The sequence below is a fragment of the Tenrec ecaudatus genome, chromosome 9 (genome assembly GCF_050624435.1).
Source record: "Tenrec ecaudatus isolate mTenEca1 chromosome 9, mTenEca1.hap1, whole genome shotgun sequence".
Classification (NCBI taxonomy): Eukaryota; Metazoa; Chordata; class Mammalia; order Afrosoricida; family Tenrecidae; genus Tenrec; species Tenrec ecaudatus.
In genome coordinates, this window is record NC_134538.1 from 495,216 (window position 1) to 516,845 (window position 21,630).

Here is a 21,630-nt window from a genome sequence, read left to right on the forward strand (position 1 = left end):
AATGAGACCTTTAATTTATACATTTATTGAGGAGGTGCGGTTTGTAGGGAACAAGAAATCAAAGGAAATTAGGTGAAAGGGGTTTAGGATAGTAAGATTTAGAAAGGTTAGAGCTGGCCCATGGTGTAAAGCCAGAGGATTAGCTAAATTAAAAGGTGTAAAGTCCATGAGACCTGCTATTACATAAAGGAAGGAAACATTAGGTTTCATACAGACCCAGGAACAAACTACAGCAGAACTGGTGAGGAAGGGGGTAAACAGCTCTAATGTCAGAAAGAAACTAAGCAGGAGGGAGAGGCAGCCTTAAAGGTAGAGAGAAGAGGTGAGAGCAAAGGAGGCCAGAGCAGCAGGAGGGTAAAAGGAGCCCAGTCCAAGCAAGAACAAAGGATCAATTTGGGTAAGTCTTTGGGATGTCTGTAACTCTTTTTGATAGGAGGGTCCCCCTACATCTTTCTGGTAGGTGTGCATAACGCCAATGAGTTGGCAGTCAGCTTCCACAGACCTACATCACGTAATTGGGCAGCAAGATGGGTGGAGTAAGCTTTGTAAACAGAAGAAACCTATGTTGTCCTTAGTAAAGGCTTCCAACGGACCCTAGAAGGGGCCCAGCTCTTCTATAGAGACTTGTAAGCTTTCCCAAAAAAGACTGGCTTCCCTTTGGCTGAGTTCAAGTTCATTGAACCCCATCTTTCTAGAGCTGGGCCTATCTCTTCTTCACTTGCCAGCTGCCACGGTGTTGACTAATAGCCACCAAACTGGGCCATCTCCTTGAGGTCCCCAGTCCTGGAAGGGCTTAGCCCAGCAACCTGGAAATACCAATCACGTTTCGTGCATGGTGGTTGTGCTGGGATATCACTTCCAACACCCACCAGGCTGAGTGTGCTCCCTGCGACCACATACCAGCTGGCACGATGAGCCAGGCAGTTTCCAGACCTGGACCTTGGGTTCTCTCCACCCCCACCTGCTCCTGGGAGAAGGTACCGCACAGGTTATAAGGCTTAGCAAACCTTGGGAGGAAACCCTAACGTTTGGTGCATCAGCTGCAGCCACTGCCTTCCTGAGACATGTTGAGTCCTCTTCTTAGTGAGAGAAACAGATCCCGGGGTCTCCCCAAGGAGTCTCTGGGAGAAGGCACCGGTGTATGAAGAGGAAAACATGGAGGGTGGTTAACAGAAAACCACAAGGCAACGAACCTAGGAACCCCGAAGACAAGACCCGCAGCCTGGGATTAGCCCTTTCTCCAACAGGGATTCCCACTACAAACCCCAACCAACCCAAAGGCTAGGGAATGGGATCGGCCTCCTGGGGCACCTGCTCACCAAACACCACTAGAGGCGCCGCATGGGGGGAAGGGGAGGAGAGAAAGGGCGCTTACACCCCTGCAGGGCTGCTGTGTGCACCAGGGTACCCCACTCTGGCCGCCGCTCACACGCATGTGCCTGGAGACGAGCGCCCCTCACCTAGGAGCGCGGGTTACAGAGCTAGGGAGCTCCTCTGGCTGCAAGCGCAGCGCACAGTAAGTAGGACCCGCCCAAGAAGCCACCCTTCCGGCTAGGACACCGCCACTTCCGCCCCGTCTCAGAGCGACCCCGGGTGGGAGGAGCCGGCAGGGTCAGGGTCTCCGCCTTCACTTCACCTTTGAGGCGGCTCTGGACCCGCCCATTGCTGCTGCTGCTGCTGCTGCGCAAACCCAGGTGCCTGGCGAAGCGGGGAGGGGCGGCGCTGTTTGGGCCGGGGGCGGGGCCTGGGGCGGTGCGGCGGGGGAGGGGGGGGGGAGTCAGGAAGAGGCGGTCGGGCAAAAATGGGCCCTCAGGCTAGCTGAGGCTGCAGCTGCAAAGGCTCAGGTAATGATGGCTGAGGCACCTGCGGGCAGAAATGATACTTTCCCCCAGCGCCGAGAGCGTGCTCGGGGGACATAAAATGATGCACAGTGAACGTGTGCAAGCCTGTGATCAGATTCCCCGGATGGGGCCTCCTCATAACTAATGCGAACCACCCAGCCACCCAACCCTGCCAAGGTGTTAATGGGGCTGAAGCAAGAACCGAAACTAATGACCTTTGAGGTGACGGACGGTTCTGCGCCCCAAAGCATTGTCGTGTATGACTGCCTTTAGGAAAAGAGAAATACCTGGCATCATATGGTCTAGGTAAATTATATGTCAGTGTAACAAAATTTAAAAATAAAACTTATGCAGGAGCACTAAAAAGTAATGGAAGAAAGGGGGCGAGTAGTTGCTAAACTTGACTATGCTTAGAGTTAAAGTTTGTACTTTTATCTTGTTTTATTTTGCTTGAATGCTATTGGGCAGTTAAACATGACAGTTCAGTTCAATGATGCTTATCATGATTTCCGCACCCTGAAAATTTAATTTATCACTCACCAGAGGTTCTATCAATTCAGTGGTTTCAAGTGCATGGGCAGAATGTTTGTAGAGCCACTTCCAAACTGAGAAGTCTGGAATTTAAATTGATTTCCTCCAAGTAACTCTTGACTGCAGTGTTTCTCAGAACAAGGGTTTTTGGGGCAGATCAAAGTGAAGCATTTCCCTATTAATTTTCATCCATAAGGATTATGCTTCTTTTATGCCTGTTATACTAGAAAATTCCTTTATGAAAGTTCTAGTCAGATTCCAAAGTTGCTGGCTGAAAATGGAGATACAAGAATTTCAACATATTGTTACATATCCCTATATGGTCAGATAGTTCTGCAGACTATATAGAAAACTCTGGGTCACTTATCAGCAAATATTTACTGAATTAAACTGATTTATATTCCCAGTTCTGATGGAGCCACCTTATCCTTAAATCTTGGGAAACAGAGGCTAGATTTGCAACTAAAGGGCATCAAAAAGACTTTCCAACCATTGGCCTGTGATCTTCCTGCATTCAGTGTCATTGCATGTGTTATGTGAGTCTGCAGAGGAATTTACAGATTGGTATTGGACATAGGGGCTAACATCTGACTTATAGACTTGATCTGGACTAGGCTGGGATGTTTTCTCAATGTCCAATTGCTGTGGTATATAAAGGTCTTTCTTATACAGGTATGAGTGTCTGTGAATTCATTTCTCTAGTCTACCTGAACTAACACATAACCCTTAAAGGAATCCCTGTTGGATTCTGAGATTAACCAGTAAGCCAAAGCATTGTTCATTGTTACCTCCACTTGCATTTCTGTCACAGCCCTCCAGACATCATTCTAATTAGCAGTCCCACCAAATGTGTAATGAATTTTTTTTGCCACACTCTCCTAAGGAAAATGGTGTAAGCCTCTGAAATCAGTAAAGGCTTATATGAAGAAAAAAAAAAAGAAACTCAGTGTAAATAAAACACTATTAATAAGTTAAAACAAAGTAGGAAGTCTTTAATAACCAGACATTAAGACATATTATATAGCCATGGTAAACAAAACAGACTGGTACTGGTATAACAATTCATATGAAGACCAATGGATTAGAATTGAAAACCCAGAAATAAAATCAATACTTACAGAAACCAAATATTTAGTAAAGGTTTAAAGACAGAGTAAGTGGGGGCAGAGATAGCCTTTTATCTCAGAGATGCAAGTTAAGTTGGATCTTCTCCTGCAAAAAAAATTTTTTTTTAAATGAAGAGGACCCATACTGTCCACCATGTACAAAAATGAACTCACCATAAATCAGAGACCTAAATAGAAACCCCAGAAACATAAAGAGTAATAATGAGAAATTAGGGGCAAACTAAAGGCCACTAACACAGGACACAAACACACTGTGAACATAATAAAATATCTGCAGTATAAAAGAAAAGAATTGAGACCTACTCAAAATGCAACATTTATGCACATCGAAAGACTTCATCAAAGAATTTACAAAGAACACACAGATTGAGAAAACCATTCAGAAATAATACAACAGATTAAGGGAAAATCTCCAAAACCTGTAGGCAACCACAATATTTAACAAGAAAAATACAAATAACCCAATCGAAAAATCAGCACTAGACAATTCATTATAGATGGCATCCCGGTGTCTAACAATCATATGAGGAAATGTTAATGTTCACTAGGAAGAAGAGAAAAATAGATTAAAACAATAATGGAATCAAAATTCAATAAGACAAAGTAATAAATGCTAAAGGAGAAGAGTAGAAATTGGAATGCTCATACATTACTGGTGGGAATGTACAATTTTAAAATCTCCATGGAAAACAGTATGACCCTTAAACAAATGCACACACTAATGTCTTATAATCTAGTAGTCTCTTCATTTAAAAAAAATTTTATTGGTGGCTCTCACATCTCATCACAATCCATACATTCCTTCAATGTGTTCAGCACAATTACAAACATGCCACCATCATCATTTTCAAAGCATTCCCTTCCCACTTGAGCCCCTGATATCAGTTCCCCATTTCTTCCCCCTCCCTCCCCTGCCTGCCCTCCCTCATGAACCCTTGATAAATTATAGGTTATTTTTTCCATATTGTACACCTTCCTCTGTCACCCCTCACCCAGTTTTCCACTATTCGACCCCCTGGGAAGGGTTCTAGTCTGATCCTTGTTCCTGATTCCCCCCTTTCCCCCCCAACCCTTCACTATCCTACTGGTATCGCTGCTCTCCTTATTGTCCCTGAGAGTTTATCTATCCTGGATTCCCTGTGTTGTGGGCTCTTATCTGTAGCACTGTGCATGCTCTGGTGTAATCCAATTTGTAAAGTAGAATTGAGGTCATGATAGTGGGGTGAAGGAAACACCAAGAACTAGAGGAAAGTTGTGTGTTTCATCAGTGTTAAACTGCACCCTGACTGGCTCATCTCTTCCCTGTGACCCCTCTGTGAGGGGATGTCCAATCTCTACAGATGGGCATTGGGTCTCCACTCCATGGCCCACCTCATTCATATTGGGTATGGTTTTATTCTGGGTCTTAGATGCCTGATACTGGATCCCATTGACACCTCATGATCATACACGCTGGTGTGCTTCTTCCATGTGGGCTTTGTTGCTTCAGTTAGATGGGCGCTTGTTTATCTATAAGCCTTTAAGACACCAGATGCCTTATCTTTTGATAGCTGGACACCATCAGCTTTCTTCACCACATTTGCTAAATGTACACACATTTTGTCTTCAGAAATGGTGTTGAGAAGGTGAGCATCACAGAATTTCGGATTGTTAGAATGGAGTGGTCTTGTGTTAAGGGTGTACTTGAGTTGAGGTCCAATATCCACCTGCAAACTTAATTCTTATCATATAGATATGAGTACATAGATCTATTCCCCTCATTATATATATTTACATATGTACATTTTATATATACCTTAAAGAAATAAAATATACAACACAAACAGACATATGCACATCTATGTTTATTGCTGAATTTTCCAAAATGTAAAAAACAAGGAAACAACCAACGACACCTATTAGAAAGCAACAGACAAGCCGTGGTACTTCCATGCAAAAGAATATCATGCATCAATCAAAACAAAATGACTGTCAGGTTAGGCACAAGTGTAGTGAGGCAAGGATCGCAGACTCAGTTACCGTTTACACTGTGTAGAACATATCTCTGCAAAGGTGGTCAATGTATCCCAAGCCCAAAGAACTTTCTGTAAGAAGTGCGGCAAGCATCAACCTCACAAAGTATACAAAAATCAAGGATTCCCTGTACATGCCAGGAAAGAGGCACTACGATGGGAAGCAGAGTGGCTACAGTGGGCAGACAAAGCTGATTTTCTGGAAGAAGGATAAAACCACAAATAAGATCATGCTGAGGCTTGAATGTGTTGAGCCGCATCCTGAACTGGGAGGTGATAAGAGAAAAAGGGCCATGTGACCCAGTTCTAAGCCTTGTTTTATCTTGTAAATTTGAAAAGTGTTGAATTATCTGTATAAGTCATATTATCTGTAAGAAAATATAGTTACATTCTTACTTGAAAAAAATGTCTTAAACACCACAAGGCATGGAAAAAACTATTATGCTTCGCAAACTCAGTCAATTTTACAAACATAAATATTTAATAACCCTAGCATTATAATGAAAAACAAAGATAAAGAAACTTGGATCTTGAGAAGATAAGACTTTGATGACTGTGAGGAAGTAAAGCACAGGGAAAGAACAGGGATATGAGAGCGACAGGTCATTGAGGAAGATGGGGCAGAGAAAACAAAGCGAACCACTTACATGGAGTGTTTAAAATGATATTGCTTTTGATTTCCATTTCTTGAGAGATGGGCTGTGTAAATATTTGTAGTGAACATCTTTTTTTTAAAAAAAATTCCCCAAGATTTATTATTCTTCCAATCTAAATATTGGTCTAAGTGACTAACAACAACAAAAAAACAAACCAAAAAACAAAGAGCAGGAAAAGTAAAACTGTACTGGATAAGGTCTTTAACTATAGAAAAAAAGTTCACTTCAAACAAAAAAGAAAAAAAATTAGTAAAGCCTTTTTTTAAATGGGTACCAAGCTACTAAGAATCATTGATTTTATTAATTCATTATGCTGGAAACTGAGACCAGCATAGTAAAACACTACGCAAACACGTAAGTAAAGAAGCAGACTAAGACTAGGGACAAGAGAAAAGAGGGAAGAAACTGGAGTTGCTGGTTTTTAAATTAAAATATGCTTTCTTCCAGAGTTGATAATGAACATATTTCCATGGCAGAAAAATTCATTCTATCTCAGTGTCCAATAGAAATTGTCCTCTGACAAAGGTCTTTTAATTCATTTTTACCATGATTGCCTGATGATCCCTGACCCCTTTTCATTGTGAACCCAACTTCTGCTTTTTCACTGGCTGTTTCAATAGCAATGATAAACAATCCTGGCCTCAGAAGAGTTTGGGAAGGTAAAAATCTTGTGGGTCATTGACCATCAAAGACACCCATTCTATATAAGGTATTGAATGGGATATTAGATGAATTCAGATTAAGATAAATGATAGCCCATGTGATTTTAGGTGAAACAGTGAAATAGACCAGAAACCTCTTCAGCTAATTTAATTGGATGTTCTTTCTCTCTGAATTGCTAATTTTCAATAACTCAATGATGTGTTCAATTGTCACTAAGACCCATTTTTATCAGGTTTATGCTCACTTTATTACCTCTGTCTACTTAGAACTGTTCTTAAAGGAAAGACTTATCCCATTCAATTTTTGTTTGTTTTTAATATGATGTACTTTCTCCCTGAATTGCTAATTAACAAAAAAGTCTAATAAATTGGGAAGCATGTCTTCCACCCACCAGTTTTCTGTCAGTTTGTCTTTCTCTCATGGGTACTGTGCTGTTGTGATTCAACTGCAAAGGTGTTTCAAATGCAAGCGGGGGTCATCCAGAGTGAAGAGCTTTTAACAGAACTTCCATACTAAGAAGAAACTACTAGGAACGGATCAGTTGCCACTCCAGGACCTGATTTCACTTCCAGGCCCCTCCCTCCAGGAGTCCCTTATTACCTCCAGGCCCTGCCCCTTCGGAAAGACCCACCCCTACCCAGGTGATGCAATTTCCTGCCGAACCCACTTCCTCTGACTGAGAAGGTGCAGACTGAGCGTCCCACGAGGGTAAGTGAGTCTCTATTTTTCTATGCTGATCCTGGGCTTTGAGTCCCCTACAGGCCTGGCATGTCCAGCTGTGACCCAATCCCTATGGATATTACAGATCCTGCTCCCTTTCTGCCCAAGTTCCAGCTCGCCGCGACCCCCCGGGATATTTCCAGTTAAATCCTTTCTGAGCTGGTTACAAGCTTCTCTGCCTTCCGCCTTAGGAATATGCCGGTCCCCTTTTCCTGCCCAGAGCCCCTCATTCACCCTCACCCTTCACGCCGGAAATGCCCGATTGAGGGTAGGTTCTTGCCTGGGGCCCCGTTCCCTCCTTGTCAGTTACCGGGCATGAGAGCAGGGGACCCCAGAGTGAGTGGCCTTTACTGAAAGGAGAGGCCAGCCTTGCAGTCATCGGGCCACTCCACTGATGACCGAGGTCTCTTAGCGCTTAACTTCTCAGCACCTTGCTTTGCAAAGGATACAGTAGCAGTGACAGCCCCAAATCCCCACACAGATTAGGTCCTCACATGGATTGCAGAGTCCCACACAGAGTAAACCTCCATTACTGCCTTCTGAGCAGGAAGCAAGGTTGTAGGTAATGAGGCCCTGATGCTGCGGGCTTTGGACTGTGGATTACTTTCCCCTCTCTCCAGGCAGCCTGGGGAGGGGCAGTCTTTATTAAAAGCTTGCCTGCCTGTGTATCCTTGATGGAGGTCACCAAACTGAAGACAGTACAGGTCTCCTAGCCATCCCTATGTGTCTTGCCCTGATTGCATGGGTCAGAAGACCTGGACCAATTGGAAGTGTCTGTCATTGTGATGTATTGTTTGGCCACCAACCATGCTTTTGTGACCATTTCTTTTGCCCTGCCTCTTCCCCACACCCTCTTTATCTCACATCTCAATTGTGAACCTGGGAAGCCATTTCAACCTCCTGGTGTTGGCTTCTCTCATGCAGGTGACGTGTGTGTGTGTGTGTGTGTGTGTGTTGTGTCTTTGTGCTGTCTTTGTCACGATTTACCAAATGTTCCCTTTAAACTGTATTTAAAATGGGGTCTCCTTTTTACTCTAAAACCGATCTTTCCTGCTTTTGCCTCCTCAATCATTTCTTCCCATGAGAAACTACCTTGTGCTCTGGACTCCAATCTCAAATATAATTTAAGGAGAACATTTATTAAGTCTTGGTAGTGATAAAGAGGACACAAAGATGCAAGCAGAAGTCACCTGGATGAAGGAGATCATTAATGTAAGTCAAGGAAACATTCAAGTCAGGAATCTCATTAAATAATATTGGAACATAGGAAACTGTCACAAGTTGATGGTTGGTGGACGAGCAATACATCATTGTTATAAGTGGGACTACGGAAGCAGGGACAGGACCATAATTGGGGCACCCACACTGTCAGAACATTTTATAAGACTGGTCCAGGGCCATCTGATTTAGGCAATCAGGGCTAAACATAAGGAATAGAGGACCCCTGGATTGGCTGGAGAATGGTGGAGGTTGTCCACTTTCAAAGTTCCTCTGCCTCTGGGAAAATTTAATGTATATCCTTGATTAATAATCAGAAATAATTCAATGGAGAATTAACCTAAGTGGAGACCCTTCAATTGGACTTTAGGCAGTCATTGCCATCCATAATCCTTTACTAATTTGGGTGCTAAGACTTTAATCTCTAACACAGCGCCCAGAACTTATGTCGTAATCTCTACTGATGCTGTAACTTTCCACTTGTAGTGTGAAGAGTCCTACTTGGGGATGTCTCCCCAAATAAACCTCACCTCAGAGATCGATCCTATTATTGGTTCAATTCTCTTCGGCACTGCACTCTGCAACCAACTGCTACCACCCCATACCATCTTATTGGCTCTTAGAGCATTGCTGGCCCAGATATAAAATCCACTCAATTTTCTTAGTACAGAATTTTGAATTCCTTTTATATTCTCTTAATTTGCAGAATCCAGCAATTATTTATTGATGTTTCAGGTCTTCTTATATATTAATCTAGAGAATGAATAGGTTTTCTTCACCTGTAAAGAGTTTGTTTTGAAAATCCACAGGGTAGTTCTCCTCTCTCCTATAGGATCACTATGAGTCAGAATTGACTCGACGGTAGTGAGTTTTGGTTTTGTGCATTAATATATTTTAGTGACACATGCCCTCAAGGTCAGCACTTCTTTTGTTGTTTTATTTTATTGTCACTGTGACATAGAATTTAAATTGGTCCTTTATCAGTTATCCTAGTGCAGTGGTTCTCAAATTGTGGGTCGCAACCCCCCTGGCATGTTTTTCATTTTTGACATGGTGATTTCCTAATGAGATTTTTGTGTTTCTGTGCACAGAAATTCTTTGTTTTAGGTCATTAATTCATCACTATGAGGAGCTTCAACACTACAGAAAACTACAGAACTTTCCTCACAAAATGGGTGGAAACAAATTCCCTGTTTCAGGGTCCTTAATTGAATCATTTTGCAGTTCCTTTTGTGTAAGATAACTGCTGTAATTTTGATCAAGATGGTGCTTTCTTCTCCCAAAAGTGGCACGGCTCTCTACTCTGCTAAAGAGATACAGTCTTTGAAACCCACAAGGGCAGTTCTACCCTGCCATATAAGCTCTCTATGAGCCAGTGTTAACTTGATAGTATTGAGTTTGGTTGTTCTGGTTTAAGAGGCTTGTGCAGTTTGCCTAACAATAGATTTGTACCCTTGTAGCTACGCAAATAAGATGTCTAAAAACCTAACCTGGCAATTAGTCACATTGGACATCACGTTAGGCTTAATGGAGCCATTTCAGAAACAGAAATTAGGATCTCATTACCATCTAGAAAGAAGAGTCAGGAGTTAGGGGCCTTTGCACCCTAGATTCTTATAATGAAACTCTTCAATCCAGAAGACAGAGAGCTGTGACACAAGAAAGAAAGCAATGGGGAGAAGCAGAAGCTTGTCCGTCAGCCAACTGCCAACTGTGTGACCTTTGGGACACCATCTTTCTTTCGAGGAGAAATAATGTGGTTTCCAACTACTGACCTTGCAGTTAGCAGCCCAACAGTAAGCACTATGCCACCAGGGCCCTTTGCTTCATTCACATTGGTGGGCGAAAAACCCACGTAAATATTTGGAAGGACGTAAGTGGGCACAGCTATAAAGACTATATTCTTGTATAGGCCAACTAGTTACATACTAAGAATAATTCTACCTTAAAACACTGTTTACCTTGGCATTGAAAAGTACACTCACAATGGGCGGACCTGTACTTCTTACTTCATTCAAAAAAGATATACATATTCATATATATATCAGTTTCAATCTTAAATAATACATAAGTTTTTATTTTGGAGCCCTGGTTTTGACATGTATTAAGGGTTGGACTGCTAACCTCATGGTGAGAGGTACAAACCCATTAGTGGCCTGTTTTGGCTTTAGAGACTCAGAAACTGTACAGCAGTTTTGTGTCCTATCAGGCACTTACATATCTAACTCTTCTTTCTTGATGGTGCGTTGTAAAGTGTTTCTAAAGTGATTGTGCAATTTGTAGATTTTTCCTCTAGAAAAATCATTTTCAATGTATAATAGCCTTTTATATAGCCTATTTAAAATATTTCCAGATGCTTTCATTAACATTATAATCTTCAAAGTTCATTGACTTTATTCTCCTTGAGTGTCACACAGTTAGGAATTGATGGTTTTGTATGCTGTGAGGTAGGGATCCAGCTCTTCTCTTTCTTCCTTTTGACATGTATGTTTGATTGTCCAATCTCTATTTGTTGTAAGTCATCTTATATTCACATGTCTGAAAATTATGAATTTTAGATTTTATTGCTCATGGAATAAGCATGTTTTCTGTCAGTTAATAAAGTGAGTGTTACCAGTATTGGGGACTTTGCGTTAAGAGGGAAGAACAGTAACAGCATCTGAACCTACAGGTTATGTGTTACATTGTATTTTCCCATCAGCCTGCAGATTGTGCATCACCAGCGTCTTAGAGGAAAGAGGAAGAAGTGCCTGGTTTGGGTATTATTATTTCTGTGGTGACCACATGAGAGATTCAAATTTGTGAACATCATTAGGGCTGATCCTGATAAGGCAAAAATAGAGCATCTCAGTTGCCGGCAGTGTTCTAAGGACCAAAGAAAATGGCCAACATTCAGGTGATTTTGATGTACTTTATCCTTTTCTGTATTTCCTACTCGAATTGTAGAAACCTGTATAATACTGATTCAGTTCATTAAAAACGCGGAGATTTGAAATAGTAGAAGTTAGAGATCCACGTTGATTCTGATTTCAGCATTGTACTGGAGAAGATTAGGAATATATTGATCATAGGACTAACACTAAACTACTGACATTGAGCATAACATGTCACTGATGATTCTTTGGATGATGTTAGCTTTCAATTCATTATTCTATGGCCAACCCATGAGAATCATTCAAATGAAATGCTATGCCTTGCTTTCAATGAGGAAATAAGATCACATCTTTCACAAAGTTCATTATTCCATGGGATTTTTGTCTCAGTAAGTTTCTTTAATGTTTCTTTCTGAAGGTGACGTGTTAGTTCTTCTCCCAAACAGCATTCTCTTTAATGTATCTAAAATGGGCCTTGTAGCAATACTGGTTTAGGCTTCTCACTTCCTCTAACTATAGATGTACGAGAGATAATCAGCCATCAGCACCAGCTCTGATTCCTATACGGGAGAGTTTAAACATACCCGTACCCTCCAATGGTTTTCCCATTCTGACAACACTTATCTTTACCACAGTTCTCTCCTTCTCAGTTCACTAATTCTTTGCAGTGGCCACATAGAAATCACAGTCCAGAGTCATAGGTTCAAGTTTTATTAAGTAACAGAATGTCATTTGGTATCAGAGTCAAAAGGCTACAGATTGGGATTCATACTAAGGAAACATCAGGCACATTTGCTCTTCTTCATTGCAGGCCTGTTTTCTCTTTCCACTATCAGACATTTTTCCTTCTAAAGATAAGCTTATTTCTTACTTCCATCTGCATAGACTCCTTTCAGCTCCTTGAGGATATCCTCCTCTTGATCTTGCTTGCCTGTCCCACTATCTTGCCTGAAAAGCCTTCTCTGGACTTGGCACCATTGGCTCCGTTGCTGTGTCTTTTCTGCCCTGGTCATTATCTCCATTGGTACAGCTCTTGACCCATGAATATTACAGTTTATTTTTCAGGAGCAGCAGTAGACCAGTCCCTAGGAGGTAGAGGTTTAAGCTGTTCTATGATTTGCTCTGCAGTACCTCACAAAACTAAATAGCCATAAAGAAAATAACTCTTCAGGATGTGGAAGCTGGTGAGTCCCAAATCCACATTTCTGGTATCAATCTGGAGTGTTCTCTTTATTGTGTTTTCAAAGGCTGATGAATCAGATCCGCAGGTAGACAACAGTCCACGGCCTCACAAGTTAAAGTTGTTGAATCTGGTCAGAGAGTAGGTTGCTGGGGTGTAGGAACCCAAATGGGAAGGTCACACAGTTGGCTGTTGGCTGACAGAGTAGTGGAAACTCTCAAATCAGGTCACACAGGTGTCTCCTAGTTTCAGGGATGTCAAGAAAATGGTTCATGCATTTCTGGAAGCTGGCAAATCCCCAAACCACGGGTTCATTATGAACTATGTGGCTACTGGGGCTAACAAAACCAAATCAACAAGCCAGCATCTCACTGTCCCTTTTGAACCATGCCTACAGGCAATTCTCTCTCTTTCTCTTTCTCCCACTTGCTCTGTCACGCGCATGCTCTTACTCTTTATGTGATACGTTCTTGGGCCATCCTAGCACATTCCCTGCCTAGGCAAGATTAAGAGGGCTTCAGATGTCAAGCCAATGGCAACAGAACTAGGAGGGGCCCATTGGTGAGCATGTGATTACAGGTAGCAGGTCCAAAAGGACCTTGTAATTAAAGTGAAGGCAATACTGTCATGTCCGTAGGTGGCTGAGACGAGTTTGTTGTAAGGTAGGCAATACTGTCCGAAGATGCCTGAGAAGAATTTGGCTACGGTATACAAGAGGCGCTTGTCCTAAGGTGGCCTCCAAGAGCTTAGAAAGTTGTTCTGCACTCAGGAAGGAAGGTTTTGCCTATGAGCTTTCTGTTCTTTGTCCTGAGTTAAAGGTTCTTGTTCCTGATTCTGAGTTAGACCTCATTCCTTAATAAACCACTTTGACTATGAATTTTGTGTGGCCATAGCAATGGATTATCAAATCCAGAAGTGAGACAAAGAGTGGTGTGGGAGGAGTGATTTGTGTAAGAATTGACAAAACATGTTGGAGAGCTGAGGTATGTTTGACCTCCCCCTCATAGGGATCAGCTCTGAATTGAGCCTGATACATGTCACAACTAAAGGTACAGAGCATCTCATAACGGTGATACTGCTAGATCTCTTAATTACATTTCTTTTTTTTTTTTTTGCTCGACTTAAAATTTACTTGCAAAAATGGAGAGACTTAAAGGACCTAATAGCTTCCCAGGATCCAACTACTTTTTAAAAAATTGTTTTCAACAGTTTGTAATTACTACCACCTTTAGAGCAAAAGAAAACATTTCAAAGGAAACATTTCCTGGCAGATATTACTGCGGAACCCGGCTAACTGTGCTCTTCTTAATTACATTTCACAATCTAGTGTAAACTTGTTTGTTATATAAACAGGTATGTGTTTATCTACTGTGTGTGAGTATAAATGTGAGCTATTTCTAGCTCACTCAGCTAATTTCACTGCTAGAAAAAAATTCTAATTTTATGAGGGGGTACATTGTTGGGGCAGTAGTGTCTCCAACACTGGATTGGATCCTCAGGAATGACTTTGTGATTGTGGAAAATATTAAAGACAGACAATTCAGCAGGCACAGGAGCTCCTCTTCGCATGTCAGGACTAAGTGAGTGAATGTATTTTCCACTGGATATATATATGTATATATAATAGCTCTTACAGATCTTTCATATGGCATGGACATCACGGAGTTAACATACATAGTCCATGGGTAATATCATCAGGTAACAATAACAAAGCAAGATCATGAGTCACTATCTTGACCTATGGCTAGTTGACGTCCAAACACCCCGTGTCCACCCCTTCCCTCACCTTTACCAGGGGTTTATTACATTTACGGTGGGTTGGTTACAGAACATGATTGCTTTGATCAGCAGATAACCTTGAGGTATAGTAAAGTAGTCTAGTCCACACAAATGATTCCTCTAGTATGGTAGCTCCTTTAAGACTGCTCCTTAATGGAGTGCTATTGCGGGGGGCACATTAGTTGGCCTGGAGAATGTGTATTTGAAAACATTTCTCTCTTGGAACAATGGAGAGTTTTCTCTGAATAGGGCTTCTTTCCTGTGCCTATGGTAGCAAGTAGAAATAAGGTCAAATACTTTCTACCAAGTCCTCAGTTTACCACACACCATGGAATGTACTAGCACAGAAGTTTTTATTTCTGTTTGGCTTTCTTTATTGTACAATATATTTTTTAAATCTTCAGTAGAAAATAATTAAATAGACTCCTTTTACTACAGGAATCACTGACATTCAACGACGTGGCTGTAAACTTCACCTGGGAGGAATGGCTGCTGCTGAACCCTGCTCAGAAGATGCTGTATCAAGATGTGATGTTGGAGAACTATCACAACCTGGTTTCCATTGGTGAGGACCATTTTGAAGTCATTGGTTTTTCCTATCTTATGTGTTAAAATCTTTGCCGTGTCTGTGGTGTTCTCAAAGAGGTAGATTCTCATTGCATTCTCTAGTTCTATGTTAGTGGGTAAGGTCTTCTACCCTTGAGAGAACACCCTTTCCTCTGTTCCTCTGAACATGCTTTTCCTAGAAATACAACATTCTGCAGGCTTTACAAATCTTAGGTTCATTTTGGTGTGTCTGATTCTGTAATTTCTCATGAACCAGGTTATCTAGTTGTCACCCCCGTAGCTTTCACTCAATTGGAACAAGGAGAAGTGTGGTCTATATTAGAAACAAGCTATAGTGGATTATTTTCAGGTGTGTGGCCAAACTACCTTAAGGGGAATTGCCCGGGTTGGTTGATGTAAGTGGTAGAAGACCTCAAAAACATGATAGGTGTCGGATAATGCATAAAACTGCGTCCTTCTTCGAATGTGAGAACTCACTTTTTGTAGAAATTGAGATAAGTATGTCTGTAGCTCTTCTGAGATTAGATTTCCATTTATTTGATTTACACTATGTTATGTTTGTTTTCTTTCTTGAATATACGCAAACCTTTCCCTCCTTTATGTTCTTCTACCTTACTATGAAAGTCCATCTTTTAAGCCTCTCTCAATACAGAGAACTGTCAGTTTGTAACTGTTGTCCAAATACAGCACATTCTTCCCCTATTGAGTAAGAATGGATTTCCCACCCCACCTTGGATCTTGAGCTCTCATCATAAACGGTCTCCATTGTCCTTCCTTAGCTTTTCCCCTTGGTGTTTCTCTAAAGGAGTTGGTTTTATTTTTCTCGTTTGTTCTCCCAACCCTTTAAAGTTTTCTTCATTCTGGTGATGTAAGTTCTTTTTGTTTTCTAATAGAGATGGTCAGATTGCCTTCAATGTTGGAATTACTTGAGACATGTTTCTCCATATTTTACTCCTTTTGGTGAAACATGTTTATGACTTCTGTTATTTTTAGATATCTAAGATCATCTTCCCAGCAGGAAAAATTGTTATCATTTTAGTGTTTTCTTTAGCACTGTACCTTCAACTTTGTTACACCTGTAGGATTTTCTGTAAAGTTGTCTGCTCCTCTGATAATCTTGTAAGTGGAAAGGACATTTTTAACATCTTGCATTCTTGGTTCTTTCATTCAACGCATATCTGCTGTACAGTCCTTACTATGCCGTTTGCCTTCTTTAGGCCCACCCCTTCCTAACATGTCCAAAATGGGAAAGACAACCTTGCTGCTTTTAAGGAACTCTTTGGGCTGTATTTTCCAACATTTGAATTTTTGTTTGATATTAAAACAATGCATGGTATAGCCAGTACTACTCTCTTTTGTTTTCTGTCTTTTGAGTAACCTTTTGTTTTCCATATGTATGATGTCTTTGGTATCATCCCACAATTTATCTGGTCTTCAGTCATTAGTCTTTAGTCATCAGTCTTTCATTTCTCAAGTTTATTCTTTAGATTGTCTCTAAGCTCAAATGAGGTGGGTACTTTAGCTACTGTCGACTTCTTTTAACTTTTCTTCAGCTTCAACTTGTATTTGAGCAATTGGTGATCTGTCCTACGGTTGATTCCTGGCCCTGTTTTGACTGATGAGCTTCTCCATCATTTCTTTCCACAGATATGGTTGATCTGATTTTCAAGTCGTTTATTCAGAAAATTCCATATATATAGTTTTCCTTTTTATTTTTTCATAAGGAATTTGCTCTGAATTCATCATTAGTTTCTCAAAATTGTATTGTTGGTTTTGCATGTCACTTTTATCACTAAGGCCACATTTTTCAACTACTGATACTTTTTCCAAATTTCGCATTCATCATTGTACATGATTACATGGTTGATCAATTTTAGGCTACAAAAGTTAGGCGAAATTTTCAATACATGCATTTTTAATCATTGTATTTTGAGCTCTTACAGAAGCCATAACATTCCATAGTTCAATCACATCAAGCAGTATTACACAATTGCTACCACAATCACTTTCAAAACATTTTCTTTCTTCTAGAACTCCTTGGTATCAGCTCCCTTTTATCCCCTCCCACCTCCACCCTTCCATTTCCTTATTGTGGAAAACAGAACTGGATGAAAGTGTAAGCAGCCTCATCTCTATTCCTGACCATAGGGCTTGGAAGACAAGTGCTAATGCTAGAGGAAATCCTCCACAGTCCAGAGGATATAAAGCTGATAATATACAATCTCCAGATAGAGGTTTCTCTACAACTGCCTTCCATTAAGACGCTAGTATAAAGCTGTCTCCTACAGGCACCTGACTTTCATTACTCGGCTAAAAGATGCCTCACTTTAAGAGCAATCAGGTTCTCCTTGTTCTTATCAACGAGTCAACTATTCCTTTGGCTCTTATATGCCTTCTGGATGGGTCTTAAGAGATAGTTGTGTAACTGAGGGGCAGAAATAAAAAGGGACAGAAAAGTATTTAGGTGGTCACCTCTTCCATGATGTCAGGTCTGAGCTGGATAGAGGGAGACAATGTATACCTTTACCAACTTATATAATTTCAGGGCATGCAAACTCGCCCCCCAACACACAGAGACACCGACCCACATAACAAGGTGGGTAGTGTCTTTGCAGTGGAGGTCCCTGAGTTCAGTGGTTGAGTAACTTAACATCAGTGCTGAGGGCAGATAGAGGGGAGTAACTTGTCCCCTGAGCTGGGAGAACAATAAGAGTGTGTCTGCTCCTATAGATAAAGCTGGCGGCTGTTAGAGATTAGCCATGCACTCTTATGAGGATATTGTGGAGATGAATTTTCATTAGGACATTATGACTGGGACTCTTCTCTAATGCACAGATGTGAAGGCCTCCCTCCACCCAGAATCCTGGCCTTGCAGGCTTCTCTAATGCAGACATTAGGGAATTTATCTGCAAATGCTGTCTTCCTGGTCTTCAGTTTCCCACAGCCTGAGACTTATCATGAAGTGTTCTAAAAGGATTAGGATATCCCAAATTCACCTTTGTCCATTCTGTTGTGTGTTTGGCTGCTGGAGACTTCCATGTCTCACGACTATATAAACTCCCTGCTAAATGACCTCGATCACTCATCAGCAACGCAGTTGAGGCCCCTGTACCCTGCATTTGTTGTCTGCTTTATCTTCCTGAATTTCACATGCTGCTCCTAAGGTCCCACTTGACTGTGGGGATCGATCCCACATTTTATGTTTGCATTAACAGTGGGTGCAAAAATTTAAATTACACTTGGTAGTCACTGTTCTTACTTGCAGGCATATGAAAAATTAACCTACCACGGACAACATGGTATTTCAAGAAAGATATTGCAATGTACTTTTTATGGTGATGAATATGACACCAGTCTTCTTGGATTTGTCAATCTCAACCTTATAAACCACTTCATAATCAAAAAGCAGCTAATGCTTAATTAATCCAATAATGCATAGCAATCTTTAAACATTTCATTTTGATAACTTGCAATTTTTATTGGTATTGCTTCATAAATTCCGTCTTCCAATTACGAGTGGATGTTTGCAGCTGCTTTTTTCTCATTTTCAGTCATGCCATGTCACCGACTGTACGTCCCCAAACAGTTACTCCATCCACATCATTACTGTTGACTGTACTTTGATAAGTTAGTACTTCTAAAGTGTTATTTCAGTGCTATTAAAACTGGGAGGGGGCTCATGTTCTAGAAGTTAATCACCAGTTTTTCCTCCCAGTCTGTATTTCTGGAAATTCCACTAAGACCTGTACAACATGTGGGATCCTGCTGGTGTTTGAAATACTGGTAGCATTGCTTCTGGCATCACAGCAACATGCATGCCACCACAGGAAAACACTAGAAGCTGAGTTTTGTAAGCTGAATGTAGGCCCTCCATAAGCATAAGGATTAAGTTTGTGTACCATAGTACCTCTTGTATACCTGTAAAAATGTGCTCTCCCAAGGTGAACATTCTGCATTTTTCACATTTCCAATTTGTCTAGTACTTGGTTGTCTTTCAGTAAAGATTAAGGAATGAATACATCTGACCTCTAGCAACTGAAATTAGCAAGCCTTGCCACCCTTGTGGTCTATGGGTCTCAGTGTCTTGCTTGTATTTACATTCTTTGTATATTTTCATGGTCCTATTAAGCAACTACCAATTCAGTGTTCATTATTTTCACATCCAACCTGATTGCTACAGTAACTGCTTTGACCATTTGGATTGTTTACACAATTATGTTTGTACCAATGGGCAAGAAACATGAAGCATAGTATTTTATTTACATTCATATAAGCGTTTGTCACTAAAGATCTACCTTGTATCAATGCATGTTTTAAGGGGTGCATTGTAAATCAAGATGATGGAGAGTTTCAATGTTCTGTTCTTTTATAGAGGTCCACAAAGTTGATGATCATTTGGTCGAGCACTCGCAACATAAAAGAAGTGTGGACAGAACCGAACAATGCTATAAATTTAATACATTGGAAAATATTCTTCATCAGCACAGAACTAATTTTCCTCTAAAGGAAAATTATGAGATATTAGGCTTACATGGAAAAATTGTAAAATCAGATTTAATCATTCTGGCATTAAATCTTAACAGTAGCAGCAAATTAAAGAAGTCAGTTATTTTCAATGGAGACGAGAAAAATTTTCTCGGTATTGAACAAGATCAATTTTGTACTGAAATGAAATTCCCTGAGTGTGAACAATCCAGTAGCATGAAGTCACGATGCATTCAGCATCAGGAATCAGACAAAATTGAGAAACCACGCATAGGTGATAAATGTGGGAAAACCTTCAAGGAGTCTTTCCTCTGTGAGCATCAGTTCATTCATATTCTAGATAAGACTTATGAATGCAGAGAGTGTGGGCAAGAATTCGACAAAGTATTCAAACTCATTGTATATTGTAGAACAGAACATAAAGGACAAAAGCCATATACATGCTTGGAATGTGGCAAAGCTTATGACAGTAAATCATTTCTGAAGGATCATCAGAAAATTCATGTGACAAGGGTGCCCTGTATATGCAGTGAATGTGGAAAAGGATTTAACAGGACCGGTGAACTCACTGTTCATCAACGAACTCATACTGGAGAGAAACTCTATGTATGTGGTGAATGTGGCGAAGGCTTCATTCAGATAGCACATCTACGAACTCATACTGGAAAAAATCTTTATGTATGCGGTGAGTGTGGTAAAGCTTTCAGCCAGAAGCGATGCCTTACAGCACATCAGATATGTCACGCAGGAAAGAAACCCCATGTATGTGGTAACTGTGGAAAAGCCTTTACCTGGAAGAGTAAACTTACTGTTCATCAGCAAACTTGTACTGGAAAGAAAATCCATGTATGTGGTGAATGTGGAAAAGCCTTCAGTCGGAAGAATGTTTTCACTGATCATCAGTGAACTCATACTGGAGAGAAACCCCATGTCTGTGGTGAATGTGGAAAAAGCTTCATGTGGAAGTGGAACCTTATTGTTCATCAGCGAACTCACACTGGAGAGAAACCCTATATATGTGATGAATGTGGAAAAGCCTTCAGCCGGAAGAACGTTTTCACTGATCATCAGCGAACTCATACTGGAGAGAAACCCCATGTCTGTGGTGAATGTGGAAAAGCCTTCATGTGGAAGAGGAACCTCACTGTTCATCAGCGAACTCACACTGGAGAGAAACCCTATGTATGTGATGAATGTGGAAAAGCCTTCAGCCGGAAGAACGTTTTCACTGATCATCAGCGAACTCATACTGGAGAGAAACCCCATGTCTGTGGTGAATGTGGAAAAGCCTTCATGTGGAAGAGGAACCTCACTGTTCATCAGCGAACTCATACTGGAGAGAAACCTTATTTATGCGATGAGTGTGGTAAAACTTTCAGCCAGAAACACTACCTTACAGCACATCAGGCATTTCACACAGGAAAGAAACCCCATGTCTGTGGTGAATGTGGAAAAGCCTTCATGTGGAAGAGGAACCTCACTGTTCATCAGCAAACTCATACTGGACAGAAACCCTATGTATGTGGTGAATGTGGAAAATCCTTTTCCGGGCAGAGGAACCTGGCTGTTCATCAGCACATTCATACTGGAGAGAAACTTTATATATGTAACGAATGTGGAAAAGCCTTCACTTGGAAGAATGCTTTCACTGATCGTCAGCGAATTCACACTGGAGAGAAACCCCATGTCTGTGGTGAATGTGGAAAAGTCTTCATGTGGAAGAGGAACCTCACTGTTCATCAGCTGATTCATACGGGAAAGAAACCTCATGTATGTGACGAATGTGGAAAAGCCTTCATCAGGAAGCATGAGTTCACTGTTCATCAGCAAACTCATGCTGGAGAAAAGACTGTATGTATATGATGAATGTGGGAAGGCTTTCAGCTGAAAGCTCTGCCTTATACCATATCAGACATTTCACAGAGGAAAGAAACTTTTCATGATATAAATGTGGAAAATCTTATCGGAGGAAGTCAAG

General features: G+C 41.0%; 1 protein-coding gene and 1 long non-coding RNA gene across 3 annotated transcripts in view; one reads left to right on the forward strand and one right to left on the reverse strand.

The window, feature by feature from the left end:
* The window catches only part of LOC142456661 (uncharacterized), a 75,093-nt gene extending 73,480 nt beyond the window's left edge, over positions 1–1,613 (reverse strand). The window contains exon 1 of one of the 2 annotated variants that reach the window (XR_012786079.1): positions 1,376–1,613. This is a non-coding gene — a long non-coding RNA (uncharacterized LOC142456661). The remainder of the gene's footprint in view (positions 1–1,375) is intronic. The other variant, XR_012786080.1, reaches the window with a different exon arrangement.
* Positions 1,597–21,515, forward strand: LOC142456656 (uncharacterized). The gene is given in 5 exon segments (XM_075557801.1): positions 1,597–1,694; positions 7,437–7,538; positions 11,470–11,664; positions 15,039–15,165; positions 19,540–21,515. Coding segments are annotated over 3 exon segments (2,118 nt in total). The 5' UTR covers positions 1,597–1,694; positions 7,437–7,538; positions 11,470–11,649.
* The last annotated feature ends 115 nt before the right edge of the window (positions 21,516–21,630 follow it).